A 27416-nucleotide genomic window follows, 5' to 3' on the forward strand; every position below is an offset into this window, starting at 1 on the left:
ATCTAAAATAACTGATAGACAATATCAGAGTACATTATTTTTTCTTTTTTTACAACTGCCATCTCTTACCAAGGCAGGGCAACCTAAACAAAAAGAAATGCATTCACCATCATTCATTCAATCACTGTCTTTCCAGAAGTGTACTGACATCACAATTCAGAGTACAGGCACTGCCCTTCCCACCTCTAGGACTTAAGTTTGGCTAACCAGTTTCCTCTGAATCCCTTCATAAAGGTACCTTGCTCACACTCCAACAGAATGTCCAATAAAAATCACTTGTCTCCATTTACTCTTAACATGCTCACAAAAGCCTGCTGATTGCCCCTAAACTTCAAGCCCCTAAACCTCAAAGCCTCTTTTGCCCCCACCCTCCAACCATTCCTGCCACTCCAGATACATGTATAGTATATATACAGCCTCTCTTCACTTAACGACGGAGTTGCATTCCTAAGACCACGTCGGTAAACGAATTCGTCGCTAAGCAAGGAGCATACTATAATGGTAGCAGGTTTGTGTCAACCATCTTTGATATTGTTTTAATGTCAACTTTGCACCATTTATAAAATTTTTAGTACACAGTGGTACCCCGAGTTTCGTACAGCTCCCAACTCGAACAATTATGTAAGTGTATTTTTGGGGGTCTGAAACACACTAATCTAATTTACATTATTCCTTATGGGAACAAACTAGTTCGGTAACGGCATTCGAACAGCCTTCTGAAACAAATTTTGTGTGAAACTCGGGGTACCACTATTTTTAAATTTTTATACAATAGTGTACTGTATATTGTAATAAATAGAATAGAGGAAATCAGTTCTAATATGTATACATTATTTAGGTATGCATATTGGTCAGAGAGGTAGTCATAAGTCCGTGTCATCAGTAAACGTGTATGTCGCTAAGCGAGGAGAGGCTGTATACACTCTTTACATCATCTTATCCCTCTCCATCCTCTCTACATGCCTAAACTACCTAAACAACTGCTCCTCAGCCCTTGGACTTATAAGCTTGGTGACCCCACATCATTTCTACACACTGAATTCTCTGCATGATATTATTATATTATTACTAGGAGTATGCCAAATTATCAGTATTGGTAGGTATCGGCTATTTTTATGGTATCGCCACTAGTGACAATTTACTCAGCCATTTACTTATTACTTCAAACTTATAAATGTTTCAACTTCACTGTTTTAAATTGTGCTAAATTGTAATACTACTGATTTTTTTATAAACTATATCAAAACAGTAATTATTCTCTACTCAACTTACTAAAGCCATATAGCATGAACTAGCTGAATATTCAACTTTCTTGTATTCATTGTAACTCACCTAATGACCATATGTAAAATTACTGCACTGTTATTGCCTTATTAATCTTAAGTTAGTCTTAAGTTTGCCCAAAATGCTCTGCATATAAAGGGGCTTTTGTCATGTACACCAAATTGTTACACTCCTTTGTACAAACATTTATCATGCTAAAATAACCTTGTCATTGTCAAAGCAATTATGCTTGAAGGGCTTATCAACAATGAGGTTCCTGGAGGGATAAAAGTAGGAAACTAATTTTTGCTTCAGGTACATACACACTACCCAGATTGTGTAAATAAGTAAATTTATTTAGGTACTGGTACACAAGCACAATTATCATACATAGTAACATATGTGTAAATAACCTAGGATAACCCGAAAAAAAATCAACATGACTTATTTCCATAGGGGTCATTTCTGTTAGGTGAATTCCTGTCTGAGAAGTGCAACATTTGTAGCAACAGAATGAATCTGTTGCAAATGAGGTGGTCACGAAAGATTCAGGTACTGATGCAGTAGTCAATAGATCAGCACTGTGGTACACTGTGCTTGTAGATGCAAGGCATAAGCATGACTGTGGCAAGGAACAGACACATTTCGGCCACAGTTGTATCTTTCCATCTGTGCAGCTGTGACTATTCTACAATGTGTAATACCTGTTCATCTGGGTGACAATCAGGTTTATGAGCGGCTCGTCAAAGAAATAAATATTTTATTTATTGATTTATTTAAGGAACCTCCCTTGAAGGGGAAGTATGCATCCTGAATTTCCTTCATATCCAGAAGCAAAAAAATCGACCGAACAACGGTTCATATCATGAAAAGTTCGCATGGTGGGCGTTCATAAGCCAAGGTTGCACCATTATATTCTACTTTATAGAAAAAAAGTTTGTTTATTTGTTTAATGCTAGGGTGCTAGACCATTTTGTTGGGGAGAGGAGAGGGATTAAAAGATGACAGATTTTATATAAGATGGGAGTTGTCACAGTTGCTCTTTGCTGATGATGTGGCTCTTTTGGAAGATTCTGAGAAGTTGCAAAGACTGGTGGACATATAAAAGAGCAAGGTGATGACAGTAACAAACTCAAGGCAATGAAAGATTGACTATCAGATTGGAGGAATGGAGTATGGAATAAAGTGAACATACTCAGATATTAGGGATTGGACATGTCAGCAAACATATCTATGATAGAATGGTGAACTACAGAATAAACAAAAGGAAAAAGATTGGTGGTATGTAAAGGAATTTCTGGAACAAAGGAAATTTATCTATGGAGATAAAAACAGGAATGTACCATAGTAGCACACTTTTATATGGGTGTAAGCACAGGCTCTAAACATTGCAATAAGGAGGCTGGAGGCAGTAGAGATGTTATGTTTTGAGCAACAAACAGGGTGAATATTATGCAGACAATCTGGAGCACAGAAATTGGAAGATGTGGAGTTATCAAAGGCATAAGTCAGAGGGCTGAGGAGGGGTTGCTGAGGCAGTTTGACATATAAAGAGGATGAAGTAGATTAGGATGACCAAAAGAGTATAATTCTGGGATAGAGAGGTAGGGGTCATCTCAGGAAAGGTTGGAGGTGGCAAAGGAAGTTTTACAGCTAGGGGCTTGAGCCTTTGGCAAGCAAGTTAACATTTATAAAAGATCCATGGATACCGATAAGCTGGACTTCCTGGAGGTAGGAAGTAAAATGCATGAACTCTGAAGGAAGGAAAGGTAGAGATGTTGCAGTTGAGAGGGTAACCTGAACTGTCAAGTCATCATGCTTCTGGCAAGATGGTGATTAGAGTGAACAATTGTGAATATCTGCTTTCATGGGTCACCCTACCTTGGAGGGAGATAGCCAATACATTAAAAAAATTTAATTCATCTGCATTAACTGTTGCAACTGTCCTCAAGAATAAATCCAGAGCTTTTAATAATGGTAAATAAAGCTCTATTTTCTACAGCACAATATAATATGTTCATGATACTTATGTTTTTTCTGAAGACAATGCAATTGGCTCATTGTGGACATTGTGGACATGGAAAACTGAAATTTCCATTATGAAATTTTACTTTATAAACTCTCTCAAGGAAGATTACTGTATTTATTAGACTGGGTACTGCCTGTATACATAATGAAAATCTAAGTTTATCATGGTACAGTAAACAATACAAGTGAACAAGGTAACCAACCTCAATGATGTTTAGCTTGCTCTCCATCTTCTGTGCCACCTCAGTGATGGAAGTTGTATTTGAGTTGATATTATTAAGGTTACTCCTGTCCCCTCCAGTCTTGGCCATGTTGTCCAGGTATAGCTGAGATGATGATGCCAAGTTGAAGTTATCAGCATTGCCATTACCATCATTGTCATTTCCTCCCCAATCATGCTCATCTTGGAACCAACTTTCTCCACCATATGATGACACAGAAGGAGACTTGGAGGAAGGGGCAGAGGTTCTCACAGCCGCAGGGTCTAGAATCTGACTTCGTAAACATGTCCAACTGTCAGAAGAAATTCATTTTGAACAGATGCAAATATAGCCTCTCTCATATACACTGACATTATATTCTTAACAGTTTATCATTATGAGGAAGGATAAAACTAATTAACAGAACACATTCTCTCTACACTTTGCAAGAGAGAGCTATATAAAAACTATTTCAGGAATATTTTCAAACCTGTGTGGGCGATTCCAGCATTCCTGAGTAACACATGCGAATACATAGAGTGTTCGGTGATATAACACTCCTTCCAAAGGTGAATACACTTGAACTACCAAGGACTGCCTTCTGCCACAACGCTTACATATTGGAACTTCACACCCACTTAAACACCAGTCCTGAAATTAGAGGAGTAATGTAAAAATCAAATATTAAAAATCTAGCAAAGTAAATCAGGATTCAGTAACAAAAATTACTTAACAGTCTGACATTTTGGAAGGGAATGGTCTCTAACTCTTCTTAATTTTATTCAATATATGTAGTAGGCTGGTAGACAGCAACCACCCAGGGAGGTACTTGTGTCCTGCCAAATAAGTGTAAGACAGAAACCTCTAACTGTTTTACAAGATGTAGGATTGCTGGTGGTTTTTTTTTTCCTCTCACAAACACACAATATAACAGTTATATCTTGCTGCTTCTACTTACACTTACATTACACTATACGTGCATGTGCACGTTTATGTATACACACTCATTTGAGTTTTGTTTCATTTTTTTCTTAATACTCTTTGTTCTTATTATTTCCTTCCCTCTCCATGGGAAGTGAAATAAGCAATGTGTCTTGTAAAAAACGACTGTAATGCCAGGGGCAATGGATCAGTAACCCTTTCTCCCATATAGATTACTAAACACAAGAAGAAAACCTCTAACTTGGGATGTTTGAATGTGTGTGGATGTAGTGCAGATAAGAGAGACACAATTTTGGATGTTATGAATGAAATAAAAGCTGGATGTCCTAGCTCTAAGAGAAACAAAGCTGATGGGGGTAGGAGAGTTTCAGTGGGGAGAAATAAATGAGATTTAGTCAGGTGTATCTGAGTTAGAGCTAAGGAATGGGCAGCAATAATATTGAAGAATCAGCTATTGAAGGAGAAGAGGGAATATGAATGTATATTACTATTATTATTATTATTTATTATCACACTGGCCGATTCCCACCAAGGCAGGGTGGCCCGAAAAAGAAAAACTTTCACCATCATTCACTCCATCACTGTCTTGCCAGAAGGGTGCTTTACACTACAGTTTTTAAACTGCAACATTAACACCCCTCCTTCAGAGTGCAGGCACTGTACTTCCCATCTCCAGGACTCAAGTCCGGCCTGCCGGTTTCCCTGAACCCCTTCATAAATGTTACTTTGCTCACACTCCAACAGCACGATAAGTATTAAAAACCATTTGTCTCCATTCACTCCTATCAAATACGCTCACGCATGCCTGCTGGAAGTCCAAGCCCCTCGCACACAAAACCTCCTTTACCCCCTCCCTCCAACCTTTCCTAGGCCGACCCCTACCCCGCATTCCTTCCATTACAGACTGATACACTCTTGAAGTTATTCTGTTTCGCTCCATTCTCTCCACATGTCCGAACCACCTCAACAACCCTTCCTCAGCCCTCTGGACAACAGTTTTGGTAATCCCGCACCTCCTCCTAACTTCCAAACTACGAATTCTCTGCATTATATTCACACCACACATTGCTCTCAGACATGACATCTCCACTGCCTCCAGCCTTCTCCTCGCTGCAACATTCATCACCCATGCTTCACACCCATATAAGAGCGTTGGTAAAACTATACTCTCATACATTCCCCTCTTTGCCTCCAAGGACAAAGTTCTTTGTCTCCACAGACTCCTAAGTGCACCACTCACCCTTTTCCCCTCATCAATTCTATGATTCACCTCATCTTTCATAGACCCATCCGCTGACACGTCCACTCCCAAATATCTGAATACATTCACCTCCTCCATACTCTCTCCCTCCAATCTGATATCCAATCTTTCATCACCTAATCTTTTTGTTATCCTCATAACCTTACTCTTTCCTGTATTCACTTTCAATTTTCTTCTTTTTCACACCCTACCAAATTCATCCACCAATCTCTGCAACTTCTCTTCAGAATCTCCCAAGAGCACAGTGTCATTAGCAAAGAGACCCTCGCAACTTCTCTTACAACCCCATCTATAAATATATTAACCCTTTGAGGGTGACTAGTACTCTTACCACTTTATGTGTGATTCCTTTATCTATTTCAACTCTCACGCAGCACACAGTCATTGCCAAGACCCTCACATTTATAGAATGGAAGACATTCTCTTACAATGAAAGGTGCCCTCATAGCTATACCAATATAAACAAATTAAACAAACTGGTGAGTCACTTTCACAAGTGTAATATTTATACCATTTTTTACACTAATGCAGTAGTCTGCATAATAGTAAATCTTATATTTTTTGTGAGAATAAAAATTCAAAGTGGAAAGCAAAAGAATATAAGAGGGGCCTTGAGACGTGACTAATGACTAGAGGAAATGTCATTTTAGTGCCAGGAATGTCTTTCTTGTTTATTCTGGACCCTATTCGGAAATTGGCATCTTTTGAAATTTGTGTGAAATTGGCAAAATTGCTAAATTCTGACCACTGTACTGGATAGTTGAATTTATAAATGGGTGGTTTCTTGCACCCATTCGATAGAAAAAATGGAGTTCTAGCGAAGTATTCATGTTTTTTGTCGACTAGTACAGTGAAATTGGCCGAAAATGGGGCTCAAAGTGGGCAAAATCGCCGATCCGTAAACATCGCCGAGACCGCTAACTTTGCGAGAGCATAATTCCGTAAGTTTTCTATCAAATTTCAAACTTTTGGTGTCGTTATGATCGGGAAAAGATTCTCTATCTTTTCATAAGAGAAAATAATTTTTTTTTTTTTTTAAATTTGGCCGACCCTGAGAACGAGTTTCGGAGAGGGCCTGTCGACCCTCAAAGGGTTAAACAACCACGGTGACATCATACATCCTTGTCTAAGGCCTACTTTTACTGGGAAATAATTTCCCTCTTTCCTACATACTCTAACTTGAGCCTCACTATCCTCATAAAAACTCTTCACTGCTTTCAGTAACCTACCTCCTACACCATACACCTGCAACATCTGCCACATTGCCCCCCTATCCACCCTGTCATACGCCTTTTCCAAATCCATAAATGCCACAAAGACCTCTTTAGCCTTATCTAAATACTGTTCACTTATATGTTTTACTGTAAACACCTGGTCCACACACCCCCTACCTTTCCTAAAGCCTCCTTGTTCATCTGCTATCCTATTCTCCGTCTTACTCTTAATTCTTTCAATAATAACTCTACCATACACTTTGCCAGGTATACTCAACAGACTTATCCCCCTATAATTTTTGCACTCTCTTTTATCCCCTTTGCCTTTATACAAAGGAACTATGCATGCTCTCTGCCAATCCCTAGGTACCTTACCCTCTTCCATACATTTATTAAATAATTGCACCAACCACTCCAAAACTATATCCCCACCTGCTTTTAACATTTTTATCTTTATCCCATCAATCCCGGCTGCCTTACCCCCTTTCATTTTACCTACTGCCTCACGAACTTCCCCCACACTCACAACTGGCTCTTCCTCACTCCTACAAGATGTTGTTCCTCCTTGCCCTATACACGAAATCACAGGAGAGGAGAGTTATTAAATGGAGAGTTAGAGGTATTGGGAAGATGGAGGGAATATTTTGAGGAATTGTTAAATGTTGATGAAGATAGGGAAGCTGTGATTTCGTGTATATTACTATTATGATATAAAAAGAAGTGCTCAATCTGCAAGGGTCATACAGCACAGCAGGGAAGGGGATAGTGCAAAATCATAGAGTAGCAAGGGTGGAGAGGATAAGAGGGAGAGTTAGAAAGGGCTGTTGACGAGTGTTAAAGGAAGTATCATCAAAGTTTGTGTACTGAATCAGTTGCAGTTAAAAAGTCAGTGAGAGAGTCTGAGTCAAAGGTAGGTCCATCAGCAAGGAGGGAAGATAAAGTAAGGGCGTCAGAGTGATGATGACGTTGGAGGTAAATTCTGTGTGACTGTTGATAGATCAAACAGTCCAATAGAATATGGCTAACTGAAACTGGAACCTGACAATTCTCCCAGGGTGGAACAGGGTGCCTCTACATGAGATACCCATGAGTAAAACAAGTGTGCCTGATGTAAAAATGAGGGAGCATAGTCTCCCAACCTCGGCATCGATGACAAGAAGATAGCCAGAAACCTAAACTTGGTTTGACAGAATGTAATTTATGTATCATATCAGACCAACGATGTTTGCCAACAGTTGCAAAGGGGGTTAAAAATTACAGCAAAATAGGTTGTGAATGGAACACCTCTATATGAAATTAGGGAGTCATTTACTGCTGACCGCGCAGCAGTGTTGGCCTGTTCACTGCCCTGAAAGTCAACATAACCAGGGACCCAAGAGAAAACAATATTTATTTTTAATAGAGATGTGATGTAACCAAAGTTGTATATGAAGAACCAGGAGATGAGGTGAATCAAATTTCTGTATAGCATGCAAAGCACTAAGGGAGTCTGAGACTACTACAAATGGCAACAGAGGCATAGATGCAATACAGGTAATTGCTACGAGAATTGCATACAATTCAGATGTAAAAATGCTAACCAAGTCTAATAAATGCCCTCACACTATGCTGTCCAGAAACACTTGCTGCAAACCCTACACTGTCAGAGGATTTAGAACCATCAGTATACACTGCGACAGCATGAGAATGAGACCGGAAGTGATGAAGAAAAAGAGAGCGAGAAGAAACCATGGGTATTTGGGCTTTCACGCATGGCAGTGGGAAAGAACAAACATGAACCATCAGAACCTCCCAAGGAGGAGGGGAAAAGTTAGATGCTAGATGAATATATAAAGGGGGAAACTGAAGAGAAGACAAGAGTGAATGAAGACAAACAGAAAAAGGACAGAGTAAACAGGGGCAATGAACAAGCAATGGACCTTTACTAATGTCTGTTACTATCCTGTATACAGAAAGATTGTGAAGGTCATGAGAACAAACAAAATAACAGAGGTAATGAGCATCATGGTGACCATTCAAGGATAGAATACAGCCTCTCCTCACTTAACAACAGAGTTCCATTCCTAAGACCATGTCATTAAACGAATTCATCGTTAAGTGAGGAACACACTATAATGGTAGAGAGTTCATGTCAACCATCTTTGATATTTTTTAATGTCACCTATGAGCCATTTATAACATTTCTGGTATATTTTTAAATGTTTATACAGTAATGTATTGTATATTGAAGTAAACAGAATAGAGCTTTCAACAGGTGAGAAGCGAAAAGCACCTAGGCATAAACGTAATCCTTGGCAATGGATGGGATCAAGGTTAAAAAGAGTTACAGGAGAGGCCGCTGAATACATCTGGTCACCACAATCTAGTTCTGATAAAATTAAAGCTGAATGCAGTTGAAGGAAAGTTCAATGATCAGCCCCCCATTAAAGATGAGTGAGGGTTTTAAGGAGGTTCAGCTGGCTATGACAAGTTGCCTTTAAGGAAGTAATGCGAGGTTTCCAGGATAACCGACGGTCAAACAGAAGGCTGAGAAATCTGACTGTATCACATAGAGATATATGAGCCATACAGGTACAATGAAATATCATGGACAATAGAATGTCTGGTGAAAGTGATTTGGCGTTTCAGTACTAGAAAATTTAAACCATGAATAGTGGCCCAATTGGAAACACGGATGACAGCATTCTGGAAAGAAACTTCAATGATGTGACAGTCAGCACCTGCACAAGCTACAGCAAAGTCATCAACAGAGTGATGACCAAATATTAGATGGAAGAACACAGAGCTGGCCTTAGGTCCAGGGCCCAACTGGGAACAATTATGGTGGGCCCCATGTATGGAAAGCAATTAAATTGCGCACTTAAAAATGGCATGCGAGTTAATAGACCAAACAGATGTAAGCTACATTTTAATATAAAACTGCATACATGTAAGCCTACAAGTAACAAACAAAATTTGTATATCACCTATGAAAAGTACAGTCACAATACCACTTGCTTTAGTGACTGAAATGATTTATTAATTCCCCAACATGTTGAACATTAAAATGGTATAAAATACCGACAGGTTGTTAGGTAAGACACATATGCAACAGTTAGGTATCTTTATTATGAAACGTTTCGCCTACACAGTAGGCTTCTTCAGTCAAGTACAGAAAAGTTGATAGAAGCAGAAGATACTTGAAGACGATGTAATCAGTCCATCACCCTTAAAGTTTTGAGGTGGTCAGTCCCTCAGTCTGGAGAAGAGCATTGTTCCATAGTATGAAACAATATGGAGATGAAGTGACAGGATGGAGCTTTTTATAGCGCCAAGAGGTGAGACGTAGGCCACTAGGAGAGGTAAGAACTCAGAACTGGATTTGAGAAGGACCTGACCTCTCAACATCTGAGTTCTTACCTCTCCTAGTGGCCTACGTCTCACCTCTTGGCGCTATAAAAAGCTCCATCCTGTCACTTCATCTCCATATTGTTTCATACTATGGAACAATGCTCTTCTCCAGACTGAGGGACTGACCACCTCAAAATTTTAAGGGTGATGGACTGATTACATCGTCTTCAAGTATCTTCTGCTTCTATCAACTTTTCTGTACTTGACTGAAGAAGCCTACTGTGTAGGCGAAACGTTTCATAATAAAGATACCTAACTGTTGCATATGTGTCTTACCTAACAATTCCCCAACATATTATATCCAAGGCCCCTTTTTTTTTTTTTTTCTTTGTGTTGTTGTGTACACTTGACAAGCCGAGAGTAGATTACACTCTAGTGTGGGACCCAACTGGGAGCAATCAGTCCAATCAGCTTAAGGCCAGCCCTGGAAGAACATATGCCAGATCAGTTATAGCAAGGAGAAAAAGTGTGGTGCTAAGAACACATTCCTGGGGGGACACCTTCACCTTGGACAAAGTCCGATGAAAGCAAATTATTAACCCGAACACAGAAATGCTTTTCAATAAGTTCTTAAGAAACAAGGGCAGATTGCCTTGGAGGCCTAACGAGTGAGCGTGGGCCAAGATGTTATATCTCCAAGTTGTGTCATATGCCTTCTCAAGATCAAAAAAGATGGCAATAACTGAGTGGCTATTGGCAAAGGCATTACAAACATACATATCTAAACAGACTAGGGGGTCAATAATAGAGCGGCACTTACGAAAGCCATATTAACTAGTGGAGAGGCTATTGTGTGTCTCTAAATACCACATCAAGTGTCTATTTACCAGACGTTCCATCAACTTGCAAACTGCACTGGAAAGAGCAATGGGACGATAGTGGGAGGCATCACATCTCGAAGTACATGGTTTACAAAAAGGTAGAACAATGGCAGATTTCCACAGCCGGGAAAGAACTCCCTGCAACTAAGCAAGATTAAATAGATGTAAGAGGATAGCACGGGCTTGACGGATTTAAATGCTGGAGCATACAAATATGAATACCATCAGGCCCAGTTGCCTGCAATTGGAAAGCAAAAAGCGTCGACTCTAATCAACCCTTTCACTGTTTCGGCCGTAGATATACGTCTTACGAGCCAGTGTTTCTGACATATTAATACACCTAAATTCTAGTGGCTCCAAAGAAAGCTAGCAGGCCCACATGTGAGAGAATGGGTCTGTGTGGTCAGTGTGCACAGTATAAAAAAAAATCCTGCAGCGCGCAGTGCATGAGAAAAACAAAACTCTGACCATGTTTCTGGATTAAAATGCAGACTCTGAGGTGTATTTTCGTATGGTATTTATGGTTGTATTCTCGTTTTCTTGGTCTCATTTGATAGAGAGCGTAATTCCCTAAGTTTTCTATCAAATTTCGTACTTTTGGTGTCATTACTATCGGGAAAAGATTCTCTATCATTTTTTTTTTCGAATATTTTGTGACACAGACAGTTTCAGAATTGAGGTTATGACAGTGAAAGGATTTAAGAAGTGTAAAAGGCACATTATAAGACTCTTCTCTGTTAGAAGAAAAGTCTAAGGGTTCTAACTCTGGCAGGCTTGGAGGAAAGAAATGAGAGGCATAGATGTAGCCCCTGAGAGACATGGACTAAATGATTACCAATTTCAGAGGCACCTTCAGTTACCTGAAGAACAGGCACCGGGTCGGGAGACTATTTGCCATTCAGTTTCTGTTCTTTCTTCCAGACTGCACTCACAGAGGAAGCCGAAGTGATGGTAGAAACGTAATCCTGCCAATAAACGAGTTTAGCTTAATGGATGACACAGCAGGCAACATTCTTGTCCACTCAAAATCAAGGAGTCACTCTGTGGTCCTACTGTAACGATATCTGCTCCATGCAGCACGTTTCAAACGTACCGCATGAGCACAAGCAGGAGACCACCAAGGCACGCATTTCTGAGAATGCTTGCCTGAGGTTTGGGGTATAGAATGTGGAGCTGTGGTTAAAACTGAGGTCAAAAAGAGGTGTAACAGGTCATCACTGGAGATGAAGAAAGGTCCTCGCTAAAAGCAGTTTGGTGCAAGTACAAGTCCCAATTCGCTCAGTCAAATTGCAAGCGTGGACTTCAAGGAGGTGGAGAATACGAATGGGAAGTAAGGAGGATTGGAAAATGATCACATGTAAATCTGGGAGCACAGACCAGGTGAAGTCTAGTACTGTTGATGAAGAGCAAACTGAGACATTGATGCAAGAGAGAGATTGAGTACGAGGATCAAAATGGGTGGGAGTATCCGTATTTAAAGCATGGAGAGGAAGAGAAGTGAGAAGAGCCTCTAACTGTATGCTGCAAGAGTCACAGTGAGACTCCCCATAGGAAATGGTGAACATTAAAATTACCTAATAAAAGAAGTGGTGGTGGAAATGAAGAAACCAGAAACTTAACATTTGTGATAGATAATTCCCGTGAAGAAGAGAGAGAAAAAAGCAGACCATATACCACTTATTCAAGTAGATGCGTGCTGCAGTGTAGTGCAGCAAAGTACAAACAAGATCCAATGGTATGGTATACCAGTGCATACATGCAGTGCACTTTCATTAAAGGTTCCATCAGGAAAAGGATCCGATGAATATAATAAAACATAGCTGAGATGGGATGGATAACAGTGGAGCATAATTTGGGTTCTTATAAACAAACACAAACAAACAGGGGAAAACTGGCCATTTAGATGTGGAACTGGAGGTGGCCCGTTTTGAGGTGGACAGGTGACACATCATATGGGGAGAAGCTGGAAGCATGGTCAAAGACGTATGGAGATCAGACGTGTCAAAGAAGTCAGGCCAAGTCATGGTGTCAGAAGTATGACAAAATGTCACCTGCAGAAAATAGGCAGGGTCATAAGAGGGTGCTGCTACAGAAAGGGGACCCAGGAGAAGCAGTTTCATTGATTTGGGATCCCATGGTTAGGTCTTTCTTGTCTTTTTGTTTTTAGAAAAAAAAGGGGGAGGGGGAACATGGAAGGGTAGCTCCTAAGGGAAAAGGACCATAAGTCCCCCTCTGTGCCCAAGAGGACCTCACCACAGCCAGTAGTGCAAATGCGGCATGGAACCCGTGCAATACGCTACCCTTCATGCCAGTAAACCAGCAAACCGGGATAGCAACCTCACTATCTACCGAGCCACCTTGGTGGACTAAAGAGGGTGGTTGGATACCCACCACAAAGCATACTTGATTCACACACCACCTCCTAGAATCCCACAGACAGCCTCCAGAGATAGACCTATCATCTGAAAGACACCCAAAGCCTTCCCTCAGTAGACTGGAGAGGGATTGGGATCTCCAGAAGATCCAGATTCCATGGCAAAATACACTACCGCCAAGAACTTCAATGGAATGGGATGGACCACGGTACCCTTTCCCCAACTTAGGAACTAGAATGCCTGAGGGAAGAACCCCATAGGCTGAAAACAGGAAATGGAAGGAATAGGGAGGAGGAGGAGGAATGGAGAGGATGGGACAGGGAAGGGGAGGACTAGGGGTAATTAGGTTCAATTGGAGGAAGAAGACCAAAGAGTCCAATTCCTCAGACCAAAAGCCTCTTCGCTGCAGCAAGGAGGCCCCTTCCCCCTTGAATAGCTACCATACACTTTACCAGGTACACTCAACAGACTTATTCCCCTATAATTTTTACACTCTCTTTTGTTCCCTTTGCCTGAATAAAAAGGAACTATGCATGCTCTTTGCCAATCCCTAGGTATCTTACCCTTTTCCCTACATTTATTAAATAAAAGCATTAACCACTCCAAAACTATATCCCCACCTGCTTTTAACATTTCTATCTTTATCCCATCAATTCCAGCTGCTTTACCCCTTTCATTCCACCCACTGCCTTATGCACTTCCCCCACTCACAACTGGCTCTTCCTCACTCCTACAAAATGTTATTCCTCCTTGCTCTATACACAAAATCACAGATTCTCTATGTTCGTCAATGTTTAACAATGCCTCAAAATATTCCCTTCATCTTCCCAATACCTCTAATTCTCTATTTAATAACTCTTCTCTCCTATATTTAACTATCAAATCCATTCGTTCCCTAAGATTTCTCAATATTTTAATCTCATTCCAAAACTTATTCTTATTTTCAACAAAATTTGTTGATAACATCTCACCAGCTCTCTCATTTGCACTCTGTTTACATTCCTTTACTACTCTTTTAACTTCTCTTTTTCTCTCCATATACTCCCTCCTCGTATCACTTCTACTTCGCAAAAAACACTCATATGTTCACTTTTTCTTACTTTCTACTCTCTCTACCGCGTAGGGAATGATTTTTGTGTGCAAATTTGGTACTAATCCCTCTAGAATTTTCCAGGTGTATATTATCATTTATCTTTCCTGCTTGTATTCCAGGCAGTACAAGTCGAGGAACTTCAACCGTTCCCAGTAATTTAGGCGTTTCATCGTACTTATGCGTGCCATGAAAGCTCTCTGTACACTCTCCAGATCAGCAATTTTACCTGCCTTGAAAGGCACCATTAGTGTACAGCAATATTCCAGCCTAGAGAGAACTAGCGATTTAAAGAGAATCATCATGGGCTTTGCGTCCCTGGTTTTGAAGGTTCTCATTATCCATCCCATCATTTTTCTAGCAAATGTGGTTGATACATCATTTTCATCTTTGAAAGTGAGATCCTCTGACATTATCACTCCCAGGTCCTTCACATTAGTTTTTTGCTCTATCATCAGCAATATAAAATTATAGGAATAAAATATATTATAAAATATTTACCAAGTCCTTTCTCTGAGGTCGCAGTAGGGGTCCCGACCCTGAAAGGATTAATGCTTACCCCCTAATTTTTTTTTTTTTATCACACTGGCCGATTCCCACCAAGGCAGGGTGGCCCGAAAAAGAAAAACTTTCACCATCATTCACTCCATCATTGTCTTGCCAGAAGGGTGCTTTACACTACAGTTTTTAAACTGCAACATTAACACCCCTCCTTCAGAGTGCAGGCACTGTACTTCCCATCTCCAGCACTCAAGTCCGGCCTGCCGGTTTCCCTGAACCCCTTCATAAATGTTACTTTGCTCACACTCCAACAGCACATCAAGTATTAAAAACCATTTGTCTCCATTCACTCCTATCAAACACGCTCACGCATACCTGCTGGAAGTCCAAGCCCCTCGCACACAAAACCTCCTTTACCCCCTCCCTCCAACCTTTCCTAGGCCGACCCCTACCCCGCCTTCCTTCCACTACAGACTGATACACTCTTGAAGTCACTCTGTTTCACTCCATTCTCTCTACATGTCCGAACCACCTCAACAACCCTTCCTCAGCCCTCTGGACAACAGTTTTGGTAATCCCGCACCTCCTCCTAACTTCCAAACTACGAATTCTCTGCATTATATTCACACCACACATTGCCCTCAGACATGACATCTCCACTGCCTCCAGCCTTCTCCTCGCTGCAACATTCATCACCCATGCTTCACACCCATATAAGAGCGTTGGTAAAACTATACTCTCATACATTCCCCTCTTTGCCTCCAAGGACAAAGTTCTTTGTCTCCACAGACTCCTAAGTGCACCACTCACCCTTTTCCCCTCATCAATTCTATGATTCACCTCATCTTTCATAGACCCATCCGCTGACATGTCCACTCCCAAATATCTGAATACATTCACCTCCTCCATACTCTCTCCCTCCAATCTGATATCCAATCTTTCACCACCTAAATATAACATAATAATTACCCAAGGATAACCCAAGAAAGTCAAACAATATGACACATTCCCATATTTTGAGGCATATCACACATAACTAATGTAAAATTCTCTGGTACCATGGAACCCCGAGTTTCAAACGCATCGACTATCGAATGCTTCGAGTTTTGACCACTTTTTTCACACCAATTGTCCCAAGTATCGAACATGCCCCGTGTTTTGAACTTCATACCAGACCTGTCTGCCTGCCTGGCACCTGTGCGCCTCCCCACACAGGCATTGAGAGTCAGTCTGGCTTTGTTTCTCGAATGAACATTACATTATATACATACTAGGCATTTAAAGTGCCCTAGAGCAATAAAATGCATATACAGTACACTCACTACTTACCATCAACAGCCTGATTGACCAAGCAAAAACCAGATGAGCCTGGCCCATAGCTGGGCTCCAAGAGCAGTAAGAATCTCGAAACTCATCAAAGGTAAAGGTACTCACTCACTAGTCCACCTGCTCGCACCCACTAGCTTGTCACACAATGGACTCACCCTGAGGCTCATTCCAAAATGGAGAGGAAAGACTGCAGTTTAAGCCACATTTTCCTCTACATGTACTCTACCTTGTAAGCCAATTTTTCATGGCATGTTCATGGAGAAAAGCCACAATTTTGAAACCATGTTATAGAAAAAACATGTTAGCGGATTGCATATTATCCGACAGTTTACTGTATACAGACAAAACTTATGAGCATTTGCAAATTTCTGAATTCTGGAAGACTTCAAAACCTAACATGGAATTTTGAGTTTTTACTGTTTTACGAATCCCTCTCTCCAAGATTACCTTCATCTCACTCTGGCTGTACTGTATTACACTTCAGTATGGTGTGTTTTTCTCTATAAAAATCTGTCCATTTTTTCTTCACCTGTTGCACACAAGATTAATAAACTTTTACACAAATTCTATACACGAGGTGTGAAGGTTTACAGAGTTAAAATGTCTAAAACGCCAGATTCAGAATAGTTTTGATCCCAACATACTGGATACAATGTATTACTGTAAATGTTGATATAAAAAAAAGAATTACTGTCTTATGGTAGTTTTGTATGCATTCAACACAAGCTCTTTGCAGTGAACTTGCAAATATGGTGAGGCTATACATTTTAAATAAAGTAAAGAAAATAGATAACCTGCACACATGCACACACGCATGCATGCATTCACACACACACGTATATATAGTTATATACAACTCACGAAATCGTAATGACATGATTGCAAACAAACCATACCACGGGCGGGGATAAAACCCACGATCAGAGAGTTTTGAGACTCTCTGATCGCGGGTTCTATCTCCGCCCGTGGTATGGTTAGTTATATACTATACATTAATAAGAAAGATTTCTGAAATACATTTTGCTGCAAGCAATTTCTTTATACATATTTTTAAATTGAACACAAAAAGTTACTTAAGTCAAAAGCTACTAGTGTGATGTACATATCCTGACACAAAGATGTGTCGTAAGACAATAATAAAACTCGCTGAAACAATCAAATTCAAAGATGAAAAATGGGAAAAAAGTCCATAAATTGGTTATTGGTATCTTCCTATTTTAAAAACACTAATATATATATAGCCATCTGAAACCTCAGCGACGTATCTTCAGTCAATAGTAGTAAGAAACAATCATTTACCACTTATTAAAAAACAATTCATGAAGCTTGTTGCACAACGGAAAATTAAAACTTAACTACAGTAACAGAGTAGAGTATATCTTCAAAACTGGGACAGGGTGCACATCCACACATTTACATGGATATGATAACACAAATATCTCTTCTCCTCAGAAAGGTTTGCAACAGATGGTTATGCCTACCTTGATACACCAACCTGAGGACTTCCTGCACAGACCTACAGGCTATCTAGCCACTTGCAGGAACCTGGCAATATCAACACCATCCTGTACAAAGATTTCCATAATCACCAAAAGAATTGTATACAAAAAAATAATCTGAATGGATTCACACTGATTACATAACTGCAACAAGTTTCACACAAGCAATCACTACATACCAAACACTTATTAAATAACAATTCTCATTTGCAGACTCACACCACTATCATTTTACAAACTTTAATAACACTTCCCTTGGATGCACAGTAAATACTCACTAAAGAGTGAACTGTTATTTGCAAAATTTATTGCAATGTATTTAACAGCAATATACTGTATCAAATGTTTTGAAAAATTTGTATGCACACGAACCAGTTAGCTCTACACTGCTCCTAGGGTAATCAGATCCATGCACTCGAGTAGTCTTTCGTCTAGTGAGCCAACAGCCAGCTGCTTACTGAATGGCTTAACACTTCATGACCAAAACCAAAGGATTTTAAGATCTTTTCTCAATTTTTCTGAATTCCTTCTCATCATTTCACATTAGCCATGGCATCTAAGAGGACTGCTAGTGATACTGGAAGTCAGAAGGTAAGGATGTAACAATAATTAAGAAAATAGCTTGTATATTATTCTATGTCTACATATTTACATACAACATTGAATAAGCAAATTTAAAGATTCAATACAGGATTACAGCTTTTCGTGTATATACATGTATTCTTAGAGTATTTGTAAATTAAACATTTGCATATTTAGAATGAATGCAGAAGTGTCAAGGATTTTGTGTCTGCTGCTACAACTCAGTAAGGCAGAATTTATGGGAACTGTGAAGATTCTGTAATGTATTTCATCCAAAATGCCAGATAATAATGTGGAGTCTTTGAACATTTTTACTTCACATTTAGAATGAGCGTGGAAGATAAGAGGATTCTCTTTGTCAACCAGTAATGACAGTGACAGGAAATCATTAGTTCTGAAGTTTTAGTATATCATACAGTGGAACCTCGGTACTCAAACAGCTTTCTACTCAAACAAATCTTGGCACTCGACCAAACCAACACGACCTGCCAGAACTTCACTGTAACTATTTCGTGTTTCCTCACATTTCTGGTGTTTTTTTTATATTTTTTGTATAAATAAATCACCATGGGGCCTATGAAGATTAGTGATAACAGCCAACCAAAAAGAAAGTTGGTTGAGAAGAATTCATTTGATACTTCAACAGATCAGCACTTGAATAGCCTTCTGGAATGCATTAAGTTCGAGTACAGAGGTTCCATTGTATATGCACTCCCAAGTGTCACGTATACTGACTGCCCAGTCACCAGGACTAAAATCAGCCACAATGCCTTAACTAACTGTTATAAGGACATAACTCATACAGTGGATTTAACATGGAATGTAACTACTGTGCTAAGTGAGTATTTGCTGTATTTAACAATTCATCACCAATCATCAACTTCCGGAAAGGTTTATTCAGTCTTGCCACCAACCAATAAAACAGGCACAGTAAAACCCCTAACTCACCAATATTTGTACTTATTAAACGGATACTTGGGAATTGCAGTAATTTGTTACAACTGCCAATCTTCAGAAAAGAACATAGCAAATACATACTCAGAAATTATTTTTCTCCATTATTTTTTAAAATACATTTATATTTATGTTCATTTTAGGATGATGGGAAAGTTCACAATTGTTTGATACATCTGTATTGATAAAGAAACCTTCTTTTTGCCAGTGTTTAGCTTCTTGTGCACACAGTATAGCAGAAAGAGTTGGAACCTTGTGCAGCTTGTCATCTGCTCCACTCCCACCAACCACCAAAAATGTGGCTACCTATTGTTTACAGATTGCTACACCCTTTCTTATTCTTCATTTATATTACCTAATGAACCCGATACTTTATAATTATAACTGTTGAAGCCAATTTCCTTATTATATACTGGTAATATGAATATTACATATAATATAATATGAAAATTACAGAATAATTTACAATAGTTACTAATCACAAATATCATCTGGAAAACAGTTTTGTATTGGGGTGTTTGGAGTTTAGTTTACCAGTGCCACAGCACTGAAACCACCACCAGCCAGTAACCCAAGGCCTACCCTTGTTCCTGACCTTGAGCACAGGTAAAAAAAGAAAAGCACGTCTTATATGCCGAAAAATCTAGTAGTATTTACAGTTTTGTCAAAGCTGAATTGCTGCTTCTGCCCACACAGTGTTGTATGGGATGTGATGGAAGAGAGAGGGTATGAAAGGAAAAGTAGTCCAGTTACTGCTACCCATGCTGTATTAAGTTGGATAAGACAGTAGGAGGGGAAGAGATGAGATGGATTCATCTGAGTACTGCACATTATTTATTTATTTCATTCTTAAAAGTAAATGAAACTGGAAAACTATAATTCGTAAATGCATCTCTCATTATAACATGGTTGTCTATGGGGAAAATAAGTTCCCAGTTTTGAGCACTGAAATCATGAATTTGTTGAACTATCATACAGGTAAGATCTTCAGTAATCAGACAAAAAATTAGCATCCAAAACACCACCAATAAATGAACCTGCACTACTGTTTGTTTTTTGCCTAAGCCTAACTACTATTGCCATAGCCCTATACCTGGGGTATACATGGAGAGGGTTTCGGGGGTCAACACCCCCGCGGCTTGGTCTGAGACAAGGCCTCTTGGTGGATCAGGGCCTGATCAACCAGGTTGTTACTGCTAGCTGCACGCCAACTGATGCACGAACCACAGCCCGGCTGGTCTGATACTGACTTTAGGTGCCTGTCCAGTGCCTTCTTGAAGACAGCCAGGGGTCTAATGAAGACAGCCAGGATTATTTATGTACAGGTACACACAGCACTAAAACATACATCTTAATGCTGAATGTAGCCACCACTGGGTTAATGCTTGGATCTCCCATATATATAAATTAAATGAAACCGCTGGTTAAACAATAAAGCTGTGAATGCGTGAAACAAATATCCACTGATGCAAGTAGTTTGGTTAGCTTTAAAAAAATAGGTTAGACAAATACACAAGTGAGAAGAGTTGGGCAAGAGTCTACTCGTGGTCAAACAAGGCCATTATAAGATTATTTGGAATAGTAACCTTGGAACCTTAATAACCCAGGATAAACCAAGGGAGCCAAATGGTATCTATTTACTGCCAGGTAATAGGAGCAGCAAGTGTTAGGAGAACTTGCCCAGGCTTCAACCCAGGCACTTTCAATTGTGAGACGAACGCGCAACCAATGAACTATAAGGATCAGACTCACATTCAAGTTGTTTCAAATCAATACATGTACAAAATATACAATACTCAGGAAGCCAACAGGATGCACAGCATTTAGGGCAGTGCCATGCTCATACTACAGTGATCCTATCTTCTAATTTTTCTAAGTTCTGAGATTTTAATTTTGCTTTTCCTATATGTAGACGATCTCACGCTGTCAGGGTCAATGCTCTTCAGTAAAGGTTTTGTTTTGTTAGTTAATGGTGAAGCTATTTTTCTTCATCTTTTACATATTAAATACACTGGTGATAGTCATCACACGTCTGTCTGATACAACTCTCAGACAAATTCTAATCTAATAAATAATACAAAATGAAATAGGAAAAAATAATCAATATGCAGCCGATTTTATAAACTTACTGGTGTTCCGCCAATTTTGCTGCTGGTAAAGCTGGCCAGTTGTTGATTTCTGGAAGATATTTGCTCATCAACATAGCCCAGTAGCACCAACTGCGGCTTCGACGCCATTATCTCCACTGTATTTTCCACCACGAGAACTACACCTTAACTAAATCTTGATCACCTTTACGGTAATCGCATTGTTGCAGACCTCCAGCAGACGATACATCAATAAATTCCGCCGTTCGAAAACTCGGGTGTCATCGAGGAATGATGAATATGTTGCGTTGTGATTGGCTGAGTGAAGCAAAACAAGGTTGAGCTACGTTCTTATTGGTTATTGATTTTGAGGCCTTGTGTTGCGCATCACCTCGTTATGTCCCTAGAACATTTTAATGCTTTTTTGGAAAATATGTACTACCTATGGTAAATCAAAATTTACAGATAATTGCTTAATTACAATAATGAAGAAGTCAAATATATTTTAATTTATAACTTGATGAATTAAAGCTAATTTAAATAACCCTACACAAGTATTTGTTTCCCAGCACACAACGCCAGTCAGCAGCGGCTTGTTTAAACTTGCTAAGAAATATCTTTCTAGAATAAGAGTTCAGAAATAACAAACAAATATTATACTATCAACAAATTGTAATATAACTGTTATACAGTAATAGTGTTATATAAAATGTGGTAGACAGATTCACAAAAAAAAAAATGCCTGGAGGAAATTTGACAACATTTCGGTAGAGTGGGAACTTGTAAGATGCCCACTCTGACAATCACTGTTGACACAACACAAGACTCTTCCAGTCCTATTCTCACAAGTGTTCCCATGGATACATTTCTTTTTTAAAGGAGTTAACTAACCTGCAGGAAATTCCTGTCTCCATGCACAAACTAGAACAGACTTACTTGTGCGATAAGGCACCTAAACTACTGGGAACGGTTGAAAGTCCTTGATCTGTATTCCCTGGAACGCAGGCGAGAGAGATACATGATAATATACACTTGGAAGGTCCTGGAGGAATTGGTACCAAATCTGCACACGAAAGTCACTCCATATGAAAGCAAAAGACTCGGCAGGAGATGCAACATTCCCCCGATGAAAAGCAGGGGCGCCACGAGTACACTGAGAGACAACTTGATAAATTAGACATATGTGCAACTCTTGGGTATCTTTATTGAGGAAACGTTTCGCTACACAGTTGCTTCATCAGTCCATACAAAGGCGAATCGTGAAGAACAGGAGAAGAATGAGGTAATCAGTCCCTCAACCTTGAGTCGATGTGGTCAGTCCATCAATCTTGAATAGAATACAACATTTGTGCCGAGAAGTAGCTTATATACCGTAGGCAGGAGAGGTGCAGCAGACGTAGGTGGTGTCACATTTGTTCAGAGTGGAAGTAGGTCGTGCCCAAGGGTTAGGCAAGCGAAGAATTCCCAAGTATTAAGATCCCAAGAAGTTGCAGTGTCTGACAGGATTGTAGATGAATGGTTCAGAGAACCGACATGTTGATAAATTAGACACATGTGCAACTCTTGGGTATCTTTATTGAGGAAACGTTTCGCCACACAGTGGCTTCATCAGTCCATACAAAGGAGAAACGTGAAGAACAGGAGAAGAATGAGGTAATCAGTACCTCAACCTGTGAATGACATGACAGAAGGGAGAGACTCAGAATTGTCCTTGTTTACAGATTATGTGAAGTTAATGAGGGGAATTAAATCGGACGAGGATAAGGCTGGAAGCTTGGTCCACCAACTAACTCCTCAAATTTAACCCCGCCAAATGCAAAGTCATGAAGATCGGGGAAGGGCAAAGAAGACCACAGACAAAGTATAGGCCAGGTGGCCAAAGACTGTAAACCTCACTCAAAGAAAAAGATCTTGGGGTGAGTATAATACCGAACACATCTCCTAAGGTGCACATCAACCAGATAACTGTTGCAGCATATGTTCGCCTGGCAAACCTGAGAAAAACATTCCAATACTTCAGTAAGGAATCGTTCAAGGCTCTGTACACCATGTACGTCAGGCCCATATTGGAGTATGCAGCACTAGTTTGGAACCCACACCTGGTCAAGCATGTCAAGAAATTAGAGAAAGTGCAAAGGTTAGCAACAAGGCTAGTTCCAGAGCTAAGGGAAATGTCCTACAAAGAAAGGTTTAAGGAACCCGGCCTGACGACACTGGAGGACAGGAGGGTTAGGGGAGACATGATAATGACATACAAAATACTGAGAGGAATAGATAAGGTGGACAAAGACAGGATGTTCCAGAGATAGGACACAGAAACAAGGGGCCATAATTGGAAATTGAAGATCAGATGAGTCAAAGAGATGTTAGGAAGTATTTCTTCAGTCATAGAGTTGTCAGGAAGTGGAATAGTCTGGCAAGTGATGTAGTGGTACGTCAAAGACCTGGGAGTGATCATGTCGGAGGATCTCACCTTCAAGGACCATAACATTGTATCAATCGCATCTGCTAGAAAAATGACAGGATGGATAATAAGAACCTTCAAAACTAGGGAGGCCAAGCCCATGATGACACTCTTCAGGTCACTTGTTCTATCTAGGCTGGAATATTGCTGCACACTAACAGCACCTCTCAAGGCAGGTGAAATTGCTGACCTAGAAAATGTGCAGAGAACCTTCACGGCGCGCATAACAGAGATAAAACACCTCAATTACTGGGAGCGCTTGAGGTTCCTGAACCTGTATTCCCTGGAACGCAGGCGGGAGAGATACATGATTATATACACCTGGAAAATCCTAGAGGGACTAGTACCGAACTTGCACACGAAAATCACTCACTACGAAAGCAAAAGACTTGGCAGACGATGCAACACCCCCCCAATGAAAAGCAGGGGTGTCACTAGCACGTTAAGAGACCATACAATAAGTGCCAGGGGCCCGAGACTGTTCAACTGCCTCCCAGCATACATAAGGGGGATTACCAACAGACCCCTGGCAGTCTTCAAGCTGGCACTGGACAAGCACCTAAAGTCGGTTCCTGACCAGCCGGGCTGTGGCTCGTACGTTGGTTTGCATGCAGCCAGCAGTAACAGCCTGGTTGATCAGGCTCTGATACACCAGGAGGCCTGGTCACAGACCGGGCCGCGGGGGCGTTGACCCCCGGAACTCTCTCCAGGTAAACTCCAGTGGAGGCAGGAATCATATATAGTTTTAAGACAAGGTATAATAAAGCTCATGGAGCAGGGAGCAAGAGGATCTAGTAGCGATCAGTGAAGGGGCAGGGCCAGGAGCTATGTCTAGACGTCTCGACCTCTGCAGTCACAAATAGGTGAGTATATATATACACACACACATATATACACACACAATCTACCCCCCTTCCCACACTCCCTCTGTCTCACCATTATTCTCCCCTTTACAACTCCCCCAAAACACATGCAGACACACACACACACACACACTACACCACCTAATCCATTAAAAAAAATGGTGCCTCAGAGGTGAAGTCGAATGCTCAGGGGATCAGAGGAAGATGGTTCTGGTAAGGAAGAATGGATGAAAGAGCAATGTAAAAGGATGGAACAAGGGTGGGAGAGCAAACTAGGTGAGCTTGTTACAAAAATGGAGAAGAGGATGGAGGCTGAGAAGAAATAGGAGTCACTAGTCAAAGCCGCGGAAGCCAGGATACGAGCCCTAGAACATGAGGTAAATTGGCTGAAGCGAGTCACGGGGCTATTGCCCAGAGGAGACATAGCATCTGAAGCAGGTACACCCCTACCGAATGAGGAGCCCAATGGAAAGGAAGGAGATAAGACTTATGCTAAGGCCCTATCAGTCCACCAAGCTGGGCCGAGGGGTGAAAGGGGAGAGAGGTTGAGTGCAGGGATAGCAGTAAGGGAGAGGGGGGATAGACCCCATGCAGAGCCATGACCATGCCACCAGGAGATTCAGGAAAAGATAAGCGAGACAAAGGCCATATACAAATGGGACCATGAGACACAAAGGGAAAGGCAATTGGAGGAGGAGAGGGAAAAGTCTGTGTTTATTCATGGGCTTCAGGAGAGCAAGGGGAAGACACACAATGAAAGATGGCAGGAAGAAAAACAGGAGATTGAAAACATCATCAAAGAAATAGGCAAGGAGGACATGACTGAGATAGTAAATTTTCGGAGAATTTGGGGGTACTTGAAGGGAAGAAATCAGCCAGTCAAACTGATTTTCAAGACAGAAACGGTGCAGAAAAGGATCCTGCAAGAGAAATTACAGCTGGAGGAATCATCAACATACAAGAGGGTGCTCCTGGACAGAGACAGAACAAGAACAAATTATCAGCAGCTGAGGGAGAGGACACAGAAGCAAAAGGGGCTAAGAAGAGAGACAAAGACTGAGTCAGCAGAGGACAAACGGAGCAGTGCAAAGCAACAAGTGCAAGCACACACACAACCACCCCCAGAACCCCACAACCAAACATGCTAACCCAACGCAAACCACAATCCACACTTGCAGCCCCCACACTATGCTGCAGAATCTCACAGCACACTGTCAGGTCTCCCACCCTCACAGACCCCCCAGAACACAGTGATGAAGAGGAAACTGAAGGTATGGTACACCAACGCTGATGGAATAACGAATAAGTGGGAGGAGTGGCACGAGAGTCAAAGAGGCACCACTGAACACCATAGCTCTCACAGAAACCAAGCTCACAGGAATGATAACAGATGTCATCTTTCCAACGGGATCTCAGATCCTGAGAAAAGATTGAGGGGGCGGAGAAGTGGCACTGCTCATCAATAACCAATGGGATTTTGATGAGCTGGAGAGAGGAGACAGAGGAGAAGCAAGAGATTGCATAATAGGAACACTTCAGTCTGGAGGTCCTAAGGTGGTAATTGCAGTGATGTATAACCCACCACAGAACTACAGGAGGCCAAGGCAAGAGTATGATGAGAGTAATAGAGCAATGGTCGACACACTGGCTGAAGTAGCCAGAAGGACCCAAAGACGTGGAAGGCTAAAATGATGGAGGTGATACTAGAAAACCTCATGTACCAATACATAAGGGACACTACCAGAGAGAGAGGAGAGGATGAACCAGCAAGACTGGGCCTCGTAATCACTCTGAGTAGTGCAGATATTGAGGACACCACCTATGAAAAACCCCTCAGGGCTAGTGACCACATGGTTCTGAGCTTCGAATGTATAGTAGAGTTACAATTGGAGAGAGGGAAGCAGAAAGGGCAGGATGAATGAAGCCAAACTACAAGAGAGGTGACTACACAGGCCTGAAGAATTTCCTGCATAGGGTTCAGTGGGACAGAGAACTGGCAGGGAAGTCAGTAAATGAGATGATGGAGTATGCGACAACATTATACAAGAAAGCTGAGGAGAGGTTTGTACCCGAGGGTAACATAAATAACGAGAAGGCCAGGATGAGCCCTTGGTTCACCCGAAGGTGTAGAGAGGCGAAAACCAAGTGTGCTAGAGAATGGAAGAAGTATAGAAGGCAAAGGACTCAGGAGAAAGGAGATCAGTCGCAGAGCCAGAAATGAATATACACAGGTAAGAAGGGAGGCCCAATGACAATATGAAAATAGCATAGCAGCGAAAGCCAAATCTGACCCAAAGCTGTTGTATAGCCACATCAGGAGGATAACAACAGTCAAGGACCAGGTAATGAGGCTGAGAAAGGAAGGAGAGATCATAAGAAACTACTGCAAAGTATGTGAGGAGCTCAATATGAGATTCAAACAAGTGTTCACAGAGGAGACAGACAGGACTCTGGAAAGACAGAGAGGTGGGGTACATTATCAAGTATTGGACACAATACATACAACAGAGGAAGAAGTGAAGAGGTTGCTAAGTGAGCTAGATACATCAAAGG

The 27416-nt window shown here is 40.8% G+C and overlaps 1 protein-coding gene across 1 annotated transcript in view; it reads right to left on the bottom strand.

The window, feature by feature from the left end:
- Positions 1-21897, bottom strand: part of trus (programmed cell death 2 like trus) — a 54623-nt gene extending 32726 nt beyond the window's left edge. The window contains exons 1-3 of the mRNA XM_053787769.2: positions 21579-21897; positions 3982-4142; positions 3495-3804 (exon numbers count right to left, since the gene is read on the bottom strand). Of these exons, the coding sequence (XP_053643744.1) occupies positions 3495-3804; positions 3982-4142; positions 21579-21686 (579 nt within the window). The 5' untranslated portion in view covers positions 21687-21897. The remainder of the gene's footprint in view (positions 1-3494; positions 3805-3981; positions 4143-21578) is intronic.
- Positions 21898-27416: the final 5519 nt, after the last annotated feature.

The sequence above is a fragment of the Cherax quadricarinatus genome, chromosome 47, assembly GCF_038502225.1.
Source record: "Cherax quadricarinatus isolate ZL_2023a chromosome 47, ASM3850222v1, whole genome shotgun sequence".
NCBI classification, from domain to species: Eukaryota; Metazoa; Arthropoda; class Malacostraca; order Decapoda; family Parastacidae; genus Cherax; species Cherax quadricarinatus.